At 43.7% G+C, this 15,502-nt stretch overlaps 1 protein-coding gene across 5 annotated transcripts in view; it reads left to right on the top strand.

Moving 5' to 3' along the window:
* The window catches only part of MYO3B (myosin IIIB), a 324,047-nt gene that overhangs the window by 297,679 nt on the left and 10,866 nt on the right, over positions 1-15,502 (top strand). For 4 of the 5 annotated variants that reach the window (XM_078394391.1, XM_078394389.1, XM_078394393.1 and 1 more), the window contains one exon: positions 3,212-3,372. In XM_078394391.1, coding sequence (XP_078250517.1) covers positions 3,212-3,338 — 127 coding nt within the window. In that variant the 3' untranslated portion in view covers positions 3,339-3,372. Of the gene's footprint in view, positions 1-3,211; positions 3,475-15,502 lie in introns of those variants that run through there. The other variant, XM_078394395.1, reaches the window with a different exon arrangement.

Below are 15,502 nucleotides of genomic sequence, written 5' to 3'. Positions count from 1 at the left end.
GATATGACAGAAAATGCGCAAACTTCCTTGAGAGATTGCTCAAAATAAAAACCAAGAGCCTATCTCTGTATGGATGTTTTACTACACAAGCAAATGGGAGGAAAAGCCATGCACCTCGTGTTGCCAGGATAAATGCGGGAACTGCCTCTTGCAAAGGGAGGGGGAGGTGTCTTTTGGAGTAGATTTGGGCCACCTTCAGTTCTTGGTTTGCTTTGTACTGCACTTCATGCAACACGAGGCAAGCAAGCGACCGAGAGGCGTGTACAAGCAGATGCCTGCAGACAGTAAGCGTGGACCCAGCGTGAAGGGTGAATTTTCAGCTGGTTCATGGTGCGGACCATGAACCAGCTGAAGATTCAGGGAGCAAAGTCGTCAGTCTGCAGAAAAACCACAGCCTTTGCCTGCTCATTCTTCATTAAGGGCTGTTTTATACATGACTCTTTTTAAAAAAACAAAAGAGGGAGACACTTTCCCTGAAAGGAAAATTGCCTGGCTATGAAGTGTGGCCTGCTTGTCTTCCAGAAGATCAGCCAATCTGCCTAGAAAGCATGCCAAACTGATATTATTCTGATTAGTATACTTGAGCCCTCAAAAGCTATTCCAAATGAAACAGTCTGACAACACTTCAGAAATGTAGTTCAGGCTTACCCCACATGTGTGTGTGGTTTGTCGAAGTGTGACTATAGCTAAACTACAAAGGCCAGTATCCTATTGCTATGACTCATTAAAGTAGTCCCATTGAATCACAATGATTTGCAAATGGTAAATCAACAGTTACACAAGTCCCATTGAGTCAACAGACCTACTCTTGTTGGGACCAGTGATAGGATCCCAGTTGAAATACTTGTGAACATTCCTTTGAGATTTTTTCCCCTAATGGTTTATGTTCTGTATCTATGTATATCTATGTTTAAAATGTATGTATGTATGCACGCACGCACGCACGCACACACTTATTTATTTATTTATGTATTTATTTATTTATTTATTTATTTACTTACTTACTTATTTACTTATTTATTTACTTATTGAGCTTATATGCCACCCGTTTAGACATAGTCTACTCTGGGCAGCTCACAAAAGACATAATAAAAACAGTTAATATAAAAGAACAGATTACAACATTAATAAAAAAACAAAATAGATATAGATAAAGAAAGAGAATTACATAGTGACCGGGGGGAAGGCCTGTCTATATAACCAGGTCTTGAGTTGGTTTTTGAAAATGCCCAGCAAGGAGGCCAGACAAATCTGGGGGGGCGGGAGCGTATTCCACAGCCTGGAAGCCACTGCTGAGAAGGCCCAGTGCCTCGTTTTTTCTTTCCAGGCCTCCCTCGGCGTTAGGCTCCTCAGCCGCCCCTCCTGGCTAGATCGGGTGATACGAGTAGATCTAGGTGTGAGGAGGCATTCCGCCAAGTATTAAGGTCCTAAACCGTTTAGGGCTTTGTATGTGATCGTTAGAACTTTGAAATCAACGCAGAATCGAATGGCCAGCCAATGCAACGCGGCCAGAGTGGGAGTAATATGTACACAAAATATACCATTTCCTTCCTATCTGGAAAACACACATCTTGTTTTATACAGCTGTGTTTACCTCCTAAGAGAACATAAGAAGAAAAATGAAAATGGAGACGGCAGACCTCATGGCGATGACATGTGGTCAAGATTTGTTTTTTGTTCTCTTTCTTGGTTTGTTGGTTTTTGAAACTGACTGGCCTAGTTGAAAGTTTTGGAGGATTTGAAAGCTGGTATATTTGTAGAATTATGTGTTGTCTCAAAATCTTACCCACCTGTACATGTTAGAAGAGTTGCCAATACTGATCAGTGACTGATCTAATATGTGCATGCAGTTCCCACCACATATTTCCTAATAGGAATGCTAGCATAGTGTAGTGGCTAGAGTGTCATCCTGTTTTTCGGGAGACCCGAGTTCAAATCCCTGCTTGGCCATGGAAGCTCACTGGTTGATGTCAATGGTAAACCACTCCTTGAACATCTCCCATACTTCAAAAACCCTGTTAGGGTCACCATGATACGGAAGCACCACATAACAACAAACTGGGACTGAAAGCACTTCTACTTGTGGGAGAGAGGTCTGGAATTCCTACCATCCCATGTACCCTTTTCTACCAGGTTCCCCCTCAACCTAAATCAAGTGCTACACTGTTCCAGAACTACTGCAGAACAGGTGCCAGGGGAGTTCTGAGGAGGGCCTAAGAAGCTGCAAGGAGACAGAGGAAGCAGGACACCCTCCTTCCATGAACAAGACACCCTCCTTCCTTGCATTTCCCAGGAACCCCCTGCCCGCAAGACTTGGCCCAAAGGCTATATAGTGATGTTCAGCTTTGTGGGCTATTTGATTGTTTGCATAATCAATAATTACTGGAAATGTTTGAAATGGATACGTCATCTATGGTGTGAGGTCTTCTTCTAATTCTGAAAGTTTTAAAATACTCACTTACCTGGTCATTCTTCTCTGTGGCTCATGACTCAGAAGAAGCAGGAGAGGGGATTGGACTGAGTGCATAATGAATGGTTTGACAAAAATCACTTGTCAGAAGCTCATGAATTTTGCTCCTTGAAGAAACCTGTCATACAGACAATTTAATGTAACCTAAAAATGGAGTCTGACTGGAACCCTATCAGTGTTCACCTAACATTTGTTTGGTATGTCCCAATCATTGGCAGCCAATTGCTAAGTTGTTGTGGCGCATATCTTGGTTTTCTGCCAGGTCACCTACCTGATTGCAGAAATAAAATGCACCCTGGTATCTTGTCAGTTTGTCTCAACTGACCGCAGCAAGTTATACATACCTTCCATGAACACCGAGAGGATTCCGGCCTCTGACCAGTTCAAAAGTTCTCATTGCCCAGTAAGCACAGGGAACCTTTTGTGAAAGAGGGAAAGAAGGTCATGCCTTAAGCTGGGGGGGGGGGTTCTGGGACTTGTAAACCACTTTAGTTAACTTGACCCAACTCTGCTCCTGGCCCTGGGGTTTGGAGCGGCTGATGCTGCTTCAGTTTGACAGCAGCACTTCTTTGTTTTCCTGATCACATATGTACTGCTGGCTGGTGTCGAGGATAATGGGTTAATGGATCAAGGGTCTCACTCAGTATAAAAAAAGCTTCCCTTATTCCTAACAAGTGAAAATGTGAAACACCCTTTCCGGTGGCTTGCACTTCCTTTTTTTTTTTTTGTTCTCCCTCTTAGGCAGATAAAGCTTCTTGACTGGGAGGATGAGTATTACAAATCATTATCCGCTGTAGATCCCATCACAGAGGAGGACCACACATTCCAAGTTCTTCCTTCCTCCAATGGAGTGTCCTTTCGGAGCTGAATTTTCACTGCTCGGCTCCTTCAGTGCACTGCTGGTAAGAAACCTATGACACGTTTGTCGTTTCTCATTTACCTGTGCGGGGGCATGCAGGAAGGTACAATGTGCAGATATGTAAGAAGTACAGAGCTAGTAAAAGCAGGTGTAGCTCGTGCAGGTTGGGCAAGGCATGACAACGAAGCTAACCCACCAAATTTCACCACCTCAGTAAGAGTGTGGCAAGGTTACATTTTTAAACTGCATTTTCCAGAGTTCCCTGGGCAGTATGGCCATGGCTATACTGGCTGAGGAATAGAAAGAAAGAAAAGAAAAGAAAAGAAAAGAAAGAAAGAAAAGAAAAGAAAAGAAAAGAAAAGAAAGAAAGAAAGAAAGAAAGAAAGAAAGAAAGAAAGAAAGAAAGAAAGAAAGAAAGAAAGAAAGAAAGAAAGAAAGAAAGAAAGAAAGAAAGAAAGAAAGAAAGAAAGAAAGAAAGAAAGAAAGAAAGAAAGAAAGAACATTGCCAAGCTCTTCCCATAGCCTCTAAGAATAATTTTATTTTGTGATCAAAATATGACACAGCATTGTGTGGAAGACAACATTATGAGGAATCTCTTAACCCTTGAGCTAATGTAAGACACTAGAAGGAAGTAGCACAGTGAGAGAGAAAAAAGTACTATAACCATTTATAACGCTGACTAGGTGATTTCTGACAGTATCTTATTAATATTTTGTGATAGAGCTTGTTGCTCTTATTTCTCTAGAGAAGGAAAAACCACACATCAAAAGCTTAAATTGTAAAATAAGGTGTTACTGAATCACTTAACTTAGCATTTTATAATGGCCCTCTGAATAGAAGTGGAAATCACAAGAAAAAGGCCAATAGTTGGTATAACCTGAGGAAACCACATTCCATGGTCCCTGGTCTGCCATGTACAGACAGGCACATATAAAGAGCCCTGCGGGATTAGAGCTGAAGCCTCCCTAGTCCAGCATCCTGGTTCCCAAAGAGGCCAAACAGATGCCTCTGGGAGGTCCAGGCTGCCTGTGTTCCCTAAGAACTGATTTGCAAAGGCTGACACTACAGCTAAGGAACAGTCATCATGACTAGCAGCCGTGAATAGCTATCCTGCATATATTTGTCTAATCTTCTTTTGAAGCCCTTGGAACTAGTGGCCACCTTGCCATAGCAGGTTCTGCACTTTAACCCTATGTTGTGTGAAGGAGTACAGTACTTCATTTTGCTTCTTCTGAACCCGCTACCATTCAGCTTGGGTAGATGACCCCAGGTTCTGATATTAAGGGAGAGGGAAAGTAAATTATCTGTCACCCTTGCAAAATATTATACAGTTCTATTACCTCCTTGCAGAATATTATACTCTTCTGTCACCTCACAGTTCACAGCATCCCCATTTAGATCCTTTAGACCAAGGGTCCCCAACCCCTGGTCTGCGGCCCGGTGCCAGTCTGAGACAGGTCTCCCACCCACCCCACATGCACTCGCACTCCTGCACAGCCCATTTGCACATGTGTGCACACATGTGCCCCCTCACCCCTTCATGAGTGTGCATGAGTGTCCCCTGAGACCCCCCACCCTTCGTGCCTGTGCGAGCGTGCACCCACTCCTTTGCACATGCACACGAGCACGGGGGGGGGGGTATCACACCTTCCCCAACCAGTCTGTGGACTTTAAAAGGTTGGGGACCGCTGCTTTAGACTATTCAGCTTCCCATGTTGTTGAACTATAATTCCCATTGTGTACAGCCATGGACGCCTGGAGATGATGGAGGTTACAATCTGGCAATATATGGAGACCAAGGTTGGGAGCCACTAAATTAGGTCAACCTATGACAGTTGTAACAGGTACCACAAATGGTTGCTGGGTCCTGCCAGCATCAGCTGTTAAATATATAGAATTATCTATTGCAGCCCTTCCTGTAATACTTCCCCTCCGCCACGCTGAATGCAGCCCAGCCCAAGCATCTTATAGCCATATGCAGTGGCTCAGCAGATACTTGACACATGTTCTGTTTCTCCCATGCACCTGAGAGTGAAAAGAAGGGGACGAAGTCTCAGACACCAGGCAGTATATAGTACAGGGTAGCGACAGGTGGGCCTGCGTTTGATTTAGAGGATCATACATTAGTGAGCAGCTGTATTTTAAGATGGAATTCTAAACTCAGTTAGTAAAGAGTAAACCTTGTTGAGCACAATGAGAGTACCTTTCGAGTGTCCCGGTTCAACAGTGGAGTCCTACCCATATTTATTAAGACATAAACTCTGCAGAGTAATCATCTTCCATGGTAGAGGAGTGCAGTCTCATTGGGCAACCTGAAGGACATTAGAACGACATCAGCAAAAATATACTGGCATTGTCATTTCCAAAATAGAACTTGAAAAATTTGCCATGTAGGATGTGAGAACAGAAGTCACAGCTGAAGCAAGTTGAAACGGTTGGGCAGGTTCAACAGAAACCGTATGCCCAGATAAAGACAAAAGAAGGAAGATGCCACTGGAGAGTTGGGTACAAGTTGTGGCAGCTGGTGCCCATTGGGACTGGGAGGCAGAAGGCATGGCAGGCAGTGATGGGCAGAGCCAGGGATGACAGACAGAACCAGATACAAAAGTATACTCATCTATGTGCCTCCACAGACATGCACACTTTCAGACAGGTGGACACACACAGAAATCTACTTAGACATTCCTTAGTCCTTTATAATAAATAACCTGTTTCCCCCAAAATAAGCCCCAGTTAAGGGAAACCCCGCCCTCCACCATTGTGCAGCAACCAGAAGAAGATGACATGATTGTATTTGAATAAATGTAGATTGTTATACATGAAAAAAAAATCCCCTGAAATGCGTTTTTTGGAGCAAAAATTAATATAAGACCCTGTCTTATTTTCGGGGAACCACGGTATGTGCCATTGGGTTGATTCCAACATATGGCCATTTCCCCAGGTTCCTAGGTATAAGGTATTAAAATATGGTTTACCAGTATCCCAGTTCTGGTAGTACTCTGAGACCATGTACTTTATCTAATGAAGCATAGCGGGCAGGGCCCATAACCCCATTGGCCATGTATACTCCAAGTGATGTCAGTCAGCCTCTCCCCCAGAAGTGAAGTCTAGGTCTGTGCTCCAACCCACTGTGCCATATTAGTACTTCCTAACCCTCACCCCCCCCCATTCATTTCATAACTTATTAGAAGAGCAGAAAATACACTTGGTCACCAGTCTACCCCCCCCCTTGCTTGCTGCCATTTCACCCTGTCTGTGGTTTCAAAGCCGGCCTCTCCTGTTCTTTCTCCTTCCGCGAGCACCTTCCCTCTTCAAGGCTACACACTCAACCCAGGTTGTGAGACTGGGGTTCAGCAGGAGGGGAGCATACATGGGGCCTTGCCCCCTGCCTCAGGAAAAGGGGCAAGAGTGGGCTGGCTGGGTTTGCCTGGAACTGAGATGAGATCAGTGATTGACTTACCCTAATGGATGAGCTGCTACTGGCCAAAATGCTCCTGTGTAGCTACACAAATGGTACAACCTTGGAGACATATTGTCCCAACTGTATTCATTCATTCATTCATTCATAGCCCACCCTATATCACAGGATCTCAGGGTCTCTTACAAAGCTATATAAAACAGTTTGAAAACATAAGATAATTAAAAGAAGTTAAAATCAAACAGAACAAAATTAAAACATGCAAATGTTAAAACGGTTAAAACAGTTGTGCTAACATCTATGCAGGCCGTGGTCCTTAACTGTAATAAATCTGTAATAAATAAGTATATATCTTAACTTGGCATTGAAACAATTTCACAATTGCATATAAATCTCTTGAGCACTTACTTATCCAATGAGTCATCACTGATTATGAGAACTGACTCTTTTAAAAAGTGCTTTGTAAAAAAACCATTCTTTCTATGTTGTTTGATCTTATACTGGCTCATTTACACACTTAAGTTGTTGTTGGCTGGTTCACCCATCAAGTGATAGACATGCAAAAATATCATTGGTCTCAGAGAAGCAGTAATCAGACTATGGCTGTCATACTGAGGAATAAAGTACAATTTAGAGTACAGAAAAATGTGGCTCACGCTGCAAAATAGAGATGAAGTGTGTAGATCTGGGTGGCAAGCTGAGGCCCTTTAATTCAGAGGAGCAGAGATAGATAAGGTGGTCAGGCACTCCCATTTCTTTAAGGACTTGCCATAGTTTGCTGTGGTCCACACAGTCAAAGGCTTTTGCATAGTCAATGAAGCAGAAGTAGATGTTTTTCTGGAACTCTCTGGCTTTCTCTATAATCCAGCGCATGTTAGCAATTTGGTCTCTAGTTCCTCTGCCCCTTCGGAATCCAGCTTGTACTTCTGGGAGTTCTCAGTCCACATATTGCTGAAGCCTACCTTGTAGGATTTTGAGCATAACCTTGCTAGCGTGTGAAATGAGTGCAATTGTACGCTAGTTGGAGCATTCTTTGGCACTGCCCTTCTTTGGGACTGGGATGTAGACCGATCTTTTCCAGTCCTCTGGCCACTGTTGAGTTTTCCAAACTTGCTGGCATACTGAATGTAGCACCTTAACAGCGTCATCTTTCAAGATTTTAAATAGTTCAACTGGAATGCCATCACCTCCACTGGCCTTGTTGTTAGACAAGCTTTCTAAGGCCCACTTGACTTCACTCTCCAGGATGTGTGGCTCAAGGTCAGCAACCACATTATCTGGGTTGTCCAGGATATCCAAATCCTTCTGGTATAATTCCTCTGTGTATTCTTGCCACCTCTTCTTGATGTCTTCTGCTTCTGTTAGGTCCCTTCCATTTTTGTCCTTTATCATGTCCATCTTTGCACAAAACGTTCCTCTAATATCTCCAATTTTCCTGAACAGATCTCTGGTTTTTCTTTTTCTATTATTTTCCTCTATTTCTTTGCATTGTTCATTTAAGAAGGCCCTCTTGTCTCTCCTTGCTATTCTTTGGAAGTCTGCATTCATTTTTCTGTAACTTTCTGTATCTCCCTTGCATTTTGTTTTCCTTCTCCTCTCTGCTATTTCCAAGGCCTCGTTGGGCAGTGGCACATAGCAAAATGTGAAGCTGCCTTGTAAGAGTCTGGCCCTTAATGCATCTAGCCTGGTATTGTCAGGTCTAACTGGCAGGATTTTTCGAAGATGATTCTTTCCAAGCTCGACCTAGGGATCTGTAATATTACTTGGTGGAGGACCACCATCCAAATACTGTACTAATGAAGCCCAACTCTGCTTTGCTCCTGAAATCAGATAAGCTTAGTTACGTTCAAGGCAGTCTTCTGGTTCTGGACCTTCTGGAATCTATGCAAAGGTTCCTTCTCTTGTTGCTGAAAAGGTAGTGGCCACCAGTGAGGCTCCTACCACCACCACAGTTGCTACTGAAATTTGTGGTAGCTGTGGCGACCCTCTGTGCTGCAGGCGCTCTTAGAGCTCCCTCCTGTTCCACAGAGTTTTGTGAGGCTACAGGTTAGAGCAACTCCTCCCCCTCCCTGCAGAAAGCGGTTGTCGTGGCTGTGGAACAAATCAAATACTCTTCCCACTTACTGCAATCACTGTCCCCAATTTGAGAGTGATGGCAGCAGCGCCTGAGTCCTGTGAAATTCCCCCCCTCTGCCATTTTGTGAGGCCAACCAACCTCTCATGATGATTTCTTGTGCTACAACTGTGCTTCTAGATACCTTTGATCTATTCATGCTACCTTGAACCTTCATTACCATTACTGATAAAGTTTCCATGAATTATTTGTGCGTTTAAGTGAAAACAAAACTATTTGAGAAATTGGATGCCCCAGTTAGCTTGCAAGTTGATGGGCTTTCCAATAGTGAAACAGAAGTTAGTTGTAACCTCCAGTTGTGTTTCTCCTCTCTACTCTCTCTTTAAACCTCAGGTGCTGCCATATAAAAAGTCAGGTTGTTAGATGGTCTAGACCACTGGTTCTTAACCTTGGGTTACTCAGGAGTTTTGAACTGCAACTCCCAGAAGCCTTCACCACCAGCTGTCCTGACTGGGGTTTCTGGGAGTTGCAGTTCAAAAACATCCGAGTAACAAAGGTTAAGAACCTCTGGTCTAGACCAGTGTTTTTGACTTTCACTGACAGTGGCTCTCCAGGGAAGTAGCGCTGAGCCTTGCTACCTCAGGTCCTTAACTGGAAAATGCCAAGGTCTTATCCTGAGACTTCCTGTATGCAAAGCGTGTTCTGTGCCTCTTGGGCTGGAGCTCCTTCCTGTCAGGTCCTTTATCCAACCTTTTGTAAGGAGGTGAGCAGCTTGTGTCAAGCTTTATTGCTTTTATTTTTTAATTGACATGACATTACTCAGTTTGCATCCAGAGAGCAGGTTGCCCCCAGAGTCCCTTGAGTTAAGGAAAAAGGGCAAAGAAGGCTCTCCCTTCTTTCTTTCTTTCTTTCTTTCTTTCTTTCTTTCTTTCTTTCTTTCTTTCTTTCTTTCTTTCTTTTATTTTATTTTATTTTATTTTATTTTATTTTATTTTATTAGATTTCTACCCCACCCATCTAGATCAAAGGTCTACTCTGGGCGGCATTACAAATTTAAAAACAGTTACACCAATAAACATGCACTATAAATCCAAGATGGTTAAGATGTAAAATTAAGATACAGCAGGAGGGAAAGCCTGCCCAAACAGGCAGGTCTTGAGTTTGCTTCTGAAGACACCCAGAGAGGGAGCCAGGTGGATCTCGACGAACAGGTTGTTCCAAAGGCGAGGGGCCACAACTGAGAAGGCCTGGTTCCTCGTTCTTTCCTTCTGAACCTCCCTCAGTGTTAGGCCCCTCAGCCACCCGGCCTGGCTGGAACGAGTGACTCTCACAGAATTGGGTGGGAGGAGGCACTCTTCTTTCATTTCTGCTCTTTGAGAAGGCTGCCTCACCTTACCTGGTGGATGTTTGGTCCTGCCTGGTGTGAGGGCCTGACCTGGAAAGAGAAGTGTGGAAGGCTGCATTGGCCTAGGAGGGCAGAGGTTTCCCTCTGTGGCAGTAATCCACAGCATGCAGACATACACCAAAAATGTTGCAGAGAAGCCTCACTTTGTGGCTGTTGGCTGAGGACCATCAGAACTAGATTTTTTTGGGGGGGGGGAGAGACTGTCCTCTCGAAGTGAAGCATTCTTGTTGGACTCCCTTACAAGAGCACTCTTTAATACAGGAATACATCCGTCTCACGTGTGCGAAACATTTGCGATTACTTTTTCTTTGCAAAAGCAAAGGAAGTACATTATTACTCGTACTCTCAGAGCCGTTGCAGGAGAAGAAGCAAAACTTTGGCTACAGTCAAGTGAATCCCCAAGACTTGGCACAGGAAACTCGCCCTTATTAAAGTAACATTAAGTGCTGCTTTTTATTGATCTGATCCTCCGGCTTAATGATCAGAAGTTACTGATGTTTTAATAATAACCTTGCATGCTTGCTCTCATTTTACTTGCTTGCATTATCCAAAGATGTGGAGGAAACTTGAGTTTGCCCAAACATTTTGCAGAGGTCTTGAAAGACTGGAAGGAAGAGTAGGGATTCTATAGCACTACATGTTAACGGAGGGGAGGGACCCCAGAATCCCACCCTACCAGATAAAAGAAAACCTGAAGTGTGAACATCAAAGAATTGTTAATGGCAAGAAATACCATTAAGGGTTAGTATCCCTTTTGTTTCAAGCCCCTCACACCTGCAGTGCATGGCAGACCCAGTCTTTTGTTGGCCCATCTGAATTACCTCTATTAGCATTTCTAGAGAGGCCAACCCACTGGTATTGCTCTGTATCTCTTCTCTGTGTCTCTCTAAAATAAAAGACACATATTCATTCTCTGTAGGTTTCCTTTATGCTGCAGTATCCACTGGCAGAGGGAACTCCAAAAGCTAGGATTCTCTTCCTTGCAAATGAGCTGGGCTGAAAGGAGGGGAGAGCTTTTGTTCCTGTTGGGGGGGGGGAAAGTAATATCAGCAACCCAACGAGAAGCACACATAAGAGCCTCACACATTAGCAAGAGCAAAATCAGAGCGTGAAATTCAGATTAGGCCACCACAGGCTGTCAGAAGAAGCTGGGGTGGGGGGGCTGCAAGGCGGGAGGAGCACTGGGAAAACTTGGCAGGGCGAAAAGGTGTAACATGTTCTGTTTGGCCCCTGAAAAACAGTTTAACAGATGGTGAGACCAGCTGTCTTTTTCAGCCATTTAATAAACTCTTTGGTGGTAGCGGTTTGGGAAGTAGGAGGCTGAGGGCTTTTCAGCTGAAGGGAAGAAAGTGAAACCCAAGAAATCTGCCCGGGTTGTCTTTGCCAAGTGGAGAAGTCGACTTGGGGCGGAGGGGGAGTAGAAGGGAAAAATCTAATTGAGGTTATTTTGCCCTGATGATCTGGATTTTATCTCTCCAAATGCCTGTTTCCCAATGACAAATAAAATACTAAGCATGGCAACATATGGAAACTCTTATTACGCCATTATCTTTATCTGTCATTTCAGTTCCAGCCATGGCAAAACAGGCACCTAATTGGAAATCTTAAATGAGCTGCAAAATGAAAAACTGACTTGGGTTTCAAAGGTGTGAGCCAATGACAAAATAATCATCCAAACCACTTTTTTTAAGACATTAGAGAGAACTGCTTAAAAGTTGGGGCAACCAACGGAGATAAAGGGATCTGTCTGTGAACAGGTGGATCTGGATGATCCAAAATGCCACTGTAGCAGCCCTTCTGAGCTGTGAATGCAAGGGATGGTTTTGATACTAGCCTTTGTAATCTACACCCTTTACGCTCCTGAGGGCACAAGATTTTTTTTCCCCCTGAAGAGAATATTGCCTTTTTTTTCCAAAGAGGTTTCATTTTAAAAGAAAACAATTAATATTCTCAATGTAACAGTTAAGTGGCAAGTCTCAATTATGTAAGAGATGTTTTATTAAAAAGCATGTCTGGTGTCTTTGAAGGGAACTGTTCTTTTGGCACATTTACATGCTCCCCAGCTGAGCGGCCACCCCTTTCATTTGACAAGGGCTTTGTTCTGCCTACAGGCCTATTATAAACCCTGGATTGTTTGCCATTAATACAGGGCAACAATAAGACAGATAACCTCCTTCTCAAGTTAGGAGTGCAATACAGTTCACCCAGACAGCTGTTTTTGTTGAGAGCCTTACATTCAGGAGTGACAACAGCGGCAAACCTTGCAGGTTCTCAGCCTTACTGTGCTTCCAGATCACTAAACTAATCATACACAATATTGTGTACCCTTTGTCCCTTCTTCTTCTTCTTCTTCTTCTTCTTGGTGACAAGGCTGTGGATGTCTACATGCATCGTACTGTAATCTAAGCTGTGTTGTTTGTCAGGAGTATCTATGAACAACAACAACAACAACAACAACAACAACAACAACAACAACAACAACAACAACAACAACAACAACAGTTACATTCAGTGCCACTCACATTGTACTAAAGGCCCAAAAGTAAAGAATAAATGTACTGTACTTGGAAAAGGCTTAAGTTATCCTGGAGTCCATGCAGGGCAGCCCCGCGCTGGAAGTATTCAGATAGAAAGAAAAGTTCACCTAGTATGCACAAGGTTTTCTAACAGTGCCTTTATATGTGTGAATGTTATTTTTCACCATATCAAGAAGGGCACTTGGTAGTTTGAGCCTCTGCAACCTAATTCCAGACGCTTGAGGCTCATTCTGTGTTGCCTCAAGATTGGCCGGGCATGTATGGAAGAGGTAGCAATAAATCTGATTGGCGGAGTGATTAATTGACAACTGTGCTCTCCAATGATGGCTGGTGCCGGTTAGGTTTGGTGGGGTGCAAGGCAGAGCAGTCAGTGGTGGGGTAGAGCCAGGGATGATAATTGATGTTATCTGTTGCTGCCTGACTCCCCCACCCCCACTCTATCCACACACACACACTGTGATATAAACCTGGCGGCTCAACCCGAGGCGGTCCGGCTTCTCTGCTTCTGGTAGGGCAAGAGTGGGTATGCTGAGGGTAGCCAGCGCTGGGGTGGAGCATCTGCTGGGCAGTGAGGTTCCATAATACTGAGTTGGAACCTGGGTCCATGAGCCTAGTATTGCCTACCGTGGTTGGCTGAGGCTCTCCAGCGCGTAGGCAGGCTCTTTCCCATCAGCTGCTACTTGGTCTTTTAATGAGAGACATCAGAGAAAGGATTTGGAACCTTCTGCATGGGGAACATGTCGCTCACCCCTGAGTTATGGCACCTCACCCACCGAGGAGGTCCATTGGCACCTTTCTTTTGAGACATAATTTGGCAATGAATTTTATTTATTTATTTATTTATTTATTTATTTATTTATTTATTTATTTATTTATTTATTTATTTATTTATTTATTTATTTATTTATTTATTTATTTATTTATTTATTTATTTATTGGATTTTTACCCCGCCCCTCTAGACCATGTATACTCGGGGCGACTGTTGATTGAAAGCCAGAATAAAGGGTATGTGGTAAGAATCTTAGGATAGCCTGTTGACAGTTTTAACATTCATAACACCATCATAATAGATGGAGGGGGTAATAGAAAAAATGTGTGCCATGTACCTGGGTGGGGTGGGGGTGGGTTTCCATCCAATCAAAAATGCTGTCTTCGACAATATGCCATTCTGTCCCCCTTCTCTTTCCTCTTATTTTCCTTGCAAAATTGTTCTCTGTAGCTACTCAGCATGCTCCGTCCTCATTTTGCAGTGCAGGAGCTATCAACTCTTTTTCCCCCTCTTAGTTTGGTTTGGAAAGCATCCTCCTACACCTGCTTCTGCCCCCTCACCTCCTGCATGGGCCATGCCATTTTGGCTACATAAGAAGCAGCTCCTGGAGAGCAGCATTCGCTAGCAGAATTCACTCAGAGACCTGAGATCCATATGAGGCTGTAGAAGGGGACCCACATCAGAAAGTTGTGCTTTGGAGTGCCTTTCCCAATCACTCTACTCCACTTTCCCAGTCACTCTACTCCACTCTACTCCACTTGCCCCCTCCCTCATATTCTTCTGGTTCTCCTCACAACTGTGTTTCGTATCAATTTCAGATGCTCCTTTCTCACCATACTGCCCTCCTGCTTGTTTCTGTTCTTCCCCATACGTCTGACCGGCCAGCCCTACCATTAGGCCAAATGAAGAACATGCCGGGAGCAGAGTGTGCTGATGAACTGTCAGAAGGACAGAAAAGCGCACACCCCAGAGCTTTGTCTTTTAAACAAACCAGCAAGCCTTAGGTATGCAAGAGCAGTCGTTTGCTCTCTTTACTGGTTCCCAGCCTCACAGGTCACAAAGACTATCCCTCCCTTGTGGCTTCTGTCATGACAAAAACAGGAAACTCAAATTTTCAGAGAAGGGTGCTTATGCTTGTAGACATTCTGTTCTTGTGTTGTTGTGGTGGTTATTAGAGAAGGGGATGAATATAAAAACGGATCAGTTTTTCTGACGAAGATAGCTGATTCATCATATATTCGTTGACCTGTATTTGTAAAATTTTAAATCAGGATATCATTTGATGAATATTTCCTCGGTTTTATTCATCAATCCGTTTATATTTGTTACCTCTTTTGGGGGCCTCTCTGAGCTTGCCGGTCCCAATTCGAAGCTCTGGCCAGTCAGGACAGAGCTCCTGGATTGGCATGTCCAGCAGCCAATAGTGCTACTGAAAGGTGTATCTACTTTTACAGACACTTCATATAAGCTTTCCCCGTCGGGCCGTTCTCCACTTCTGTTCGTGCTCTCCGGAGTGAGAATAGTTGCTGCTTGCTACCTTGCTGGTGCTCTTGTGGTTTCGCTTTTGCGGCAGCAAAGCAAAGACTTATATTTTTCTTTTTCATCATCATTCCTCAATTATCATCAACTTTATTGGGAATTTTGGGGGTGATTTCAGGTAGCTTAGGCTACTTCTTCGGAAGGGCTTAATTTTATTTCAAGTTCAAATCAATCAAATCTTTTTTTTCCCCTGGAGGCTTGTATGTGTCTGTGTATCGTCCGGTGGGGGGGGGGGGGACTGTCGTTGTGTGATTGTGGAATCTCTTTTCCTTTATATTCAATTTTCAAAAGTTTATTTTAGGAGAATCATTTTTTCCTTTTCCCAAATTGGTTGTGTGTGCCTGTCTAGGTGGGAGGATTATTCAGTTTTCAAAAATTCATTTTAGGGAGGCTTGTGTCTCTCAGGGAATTTGTTGGGTGGCTGGATCC

Source organism: Pogona vitticeps, chromosome 1 (genome assembly GCF_051106095.1).
Source record: "Pogona vitticeps strain Pit_001003342236 chromosome 1, PviZW2.1, whole genome shotgun sequence".
In the NCBI taxonomy this organism is placed as follows: Eukaryota; Metazoa; Chordata; class Lepidosauria; order Squamata; family Agamidae; genus Pogona; species Pogona vitticeps.
This window is presented reverse-complemented; position numbering and strand designations above follow the sequence as displayed.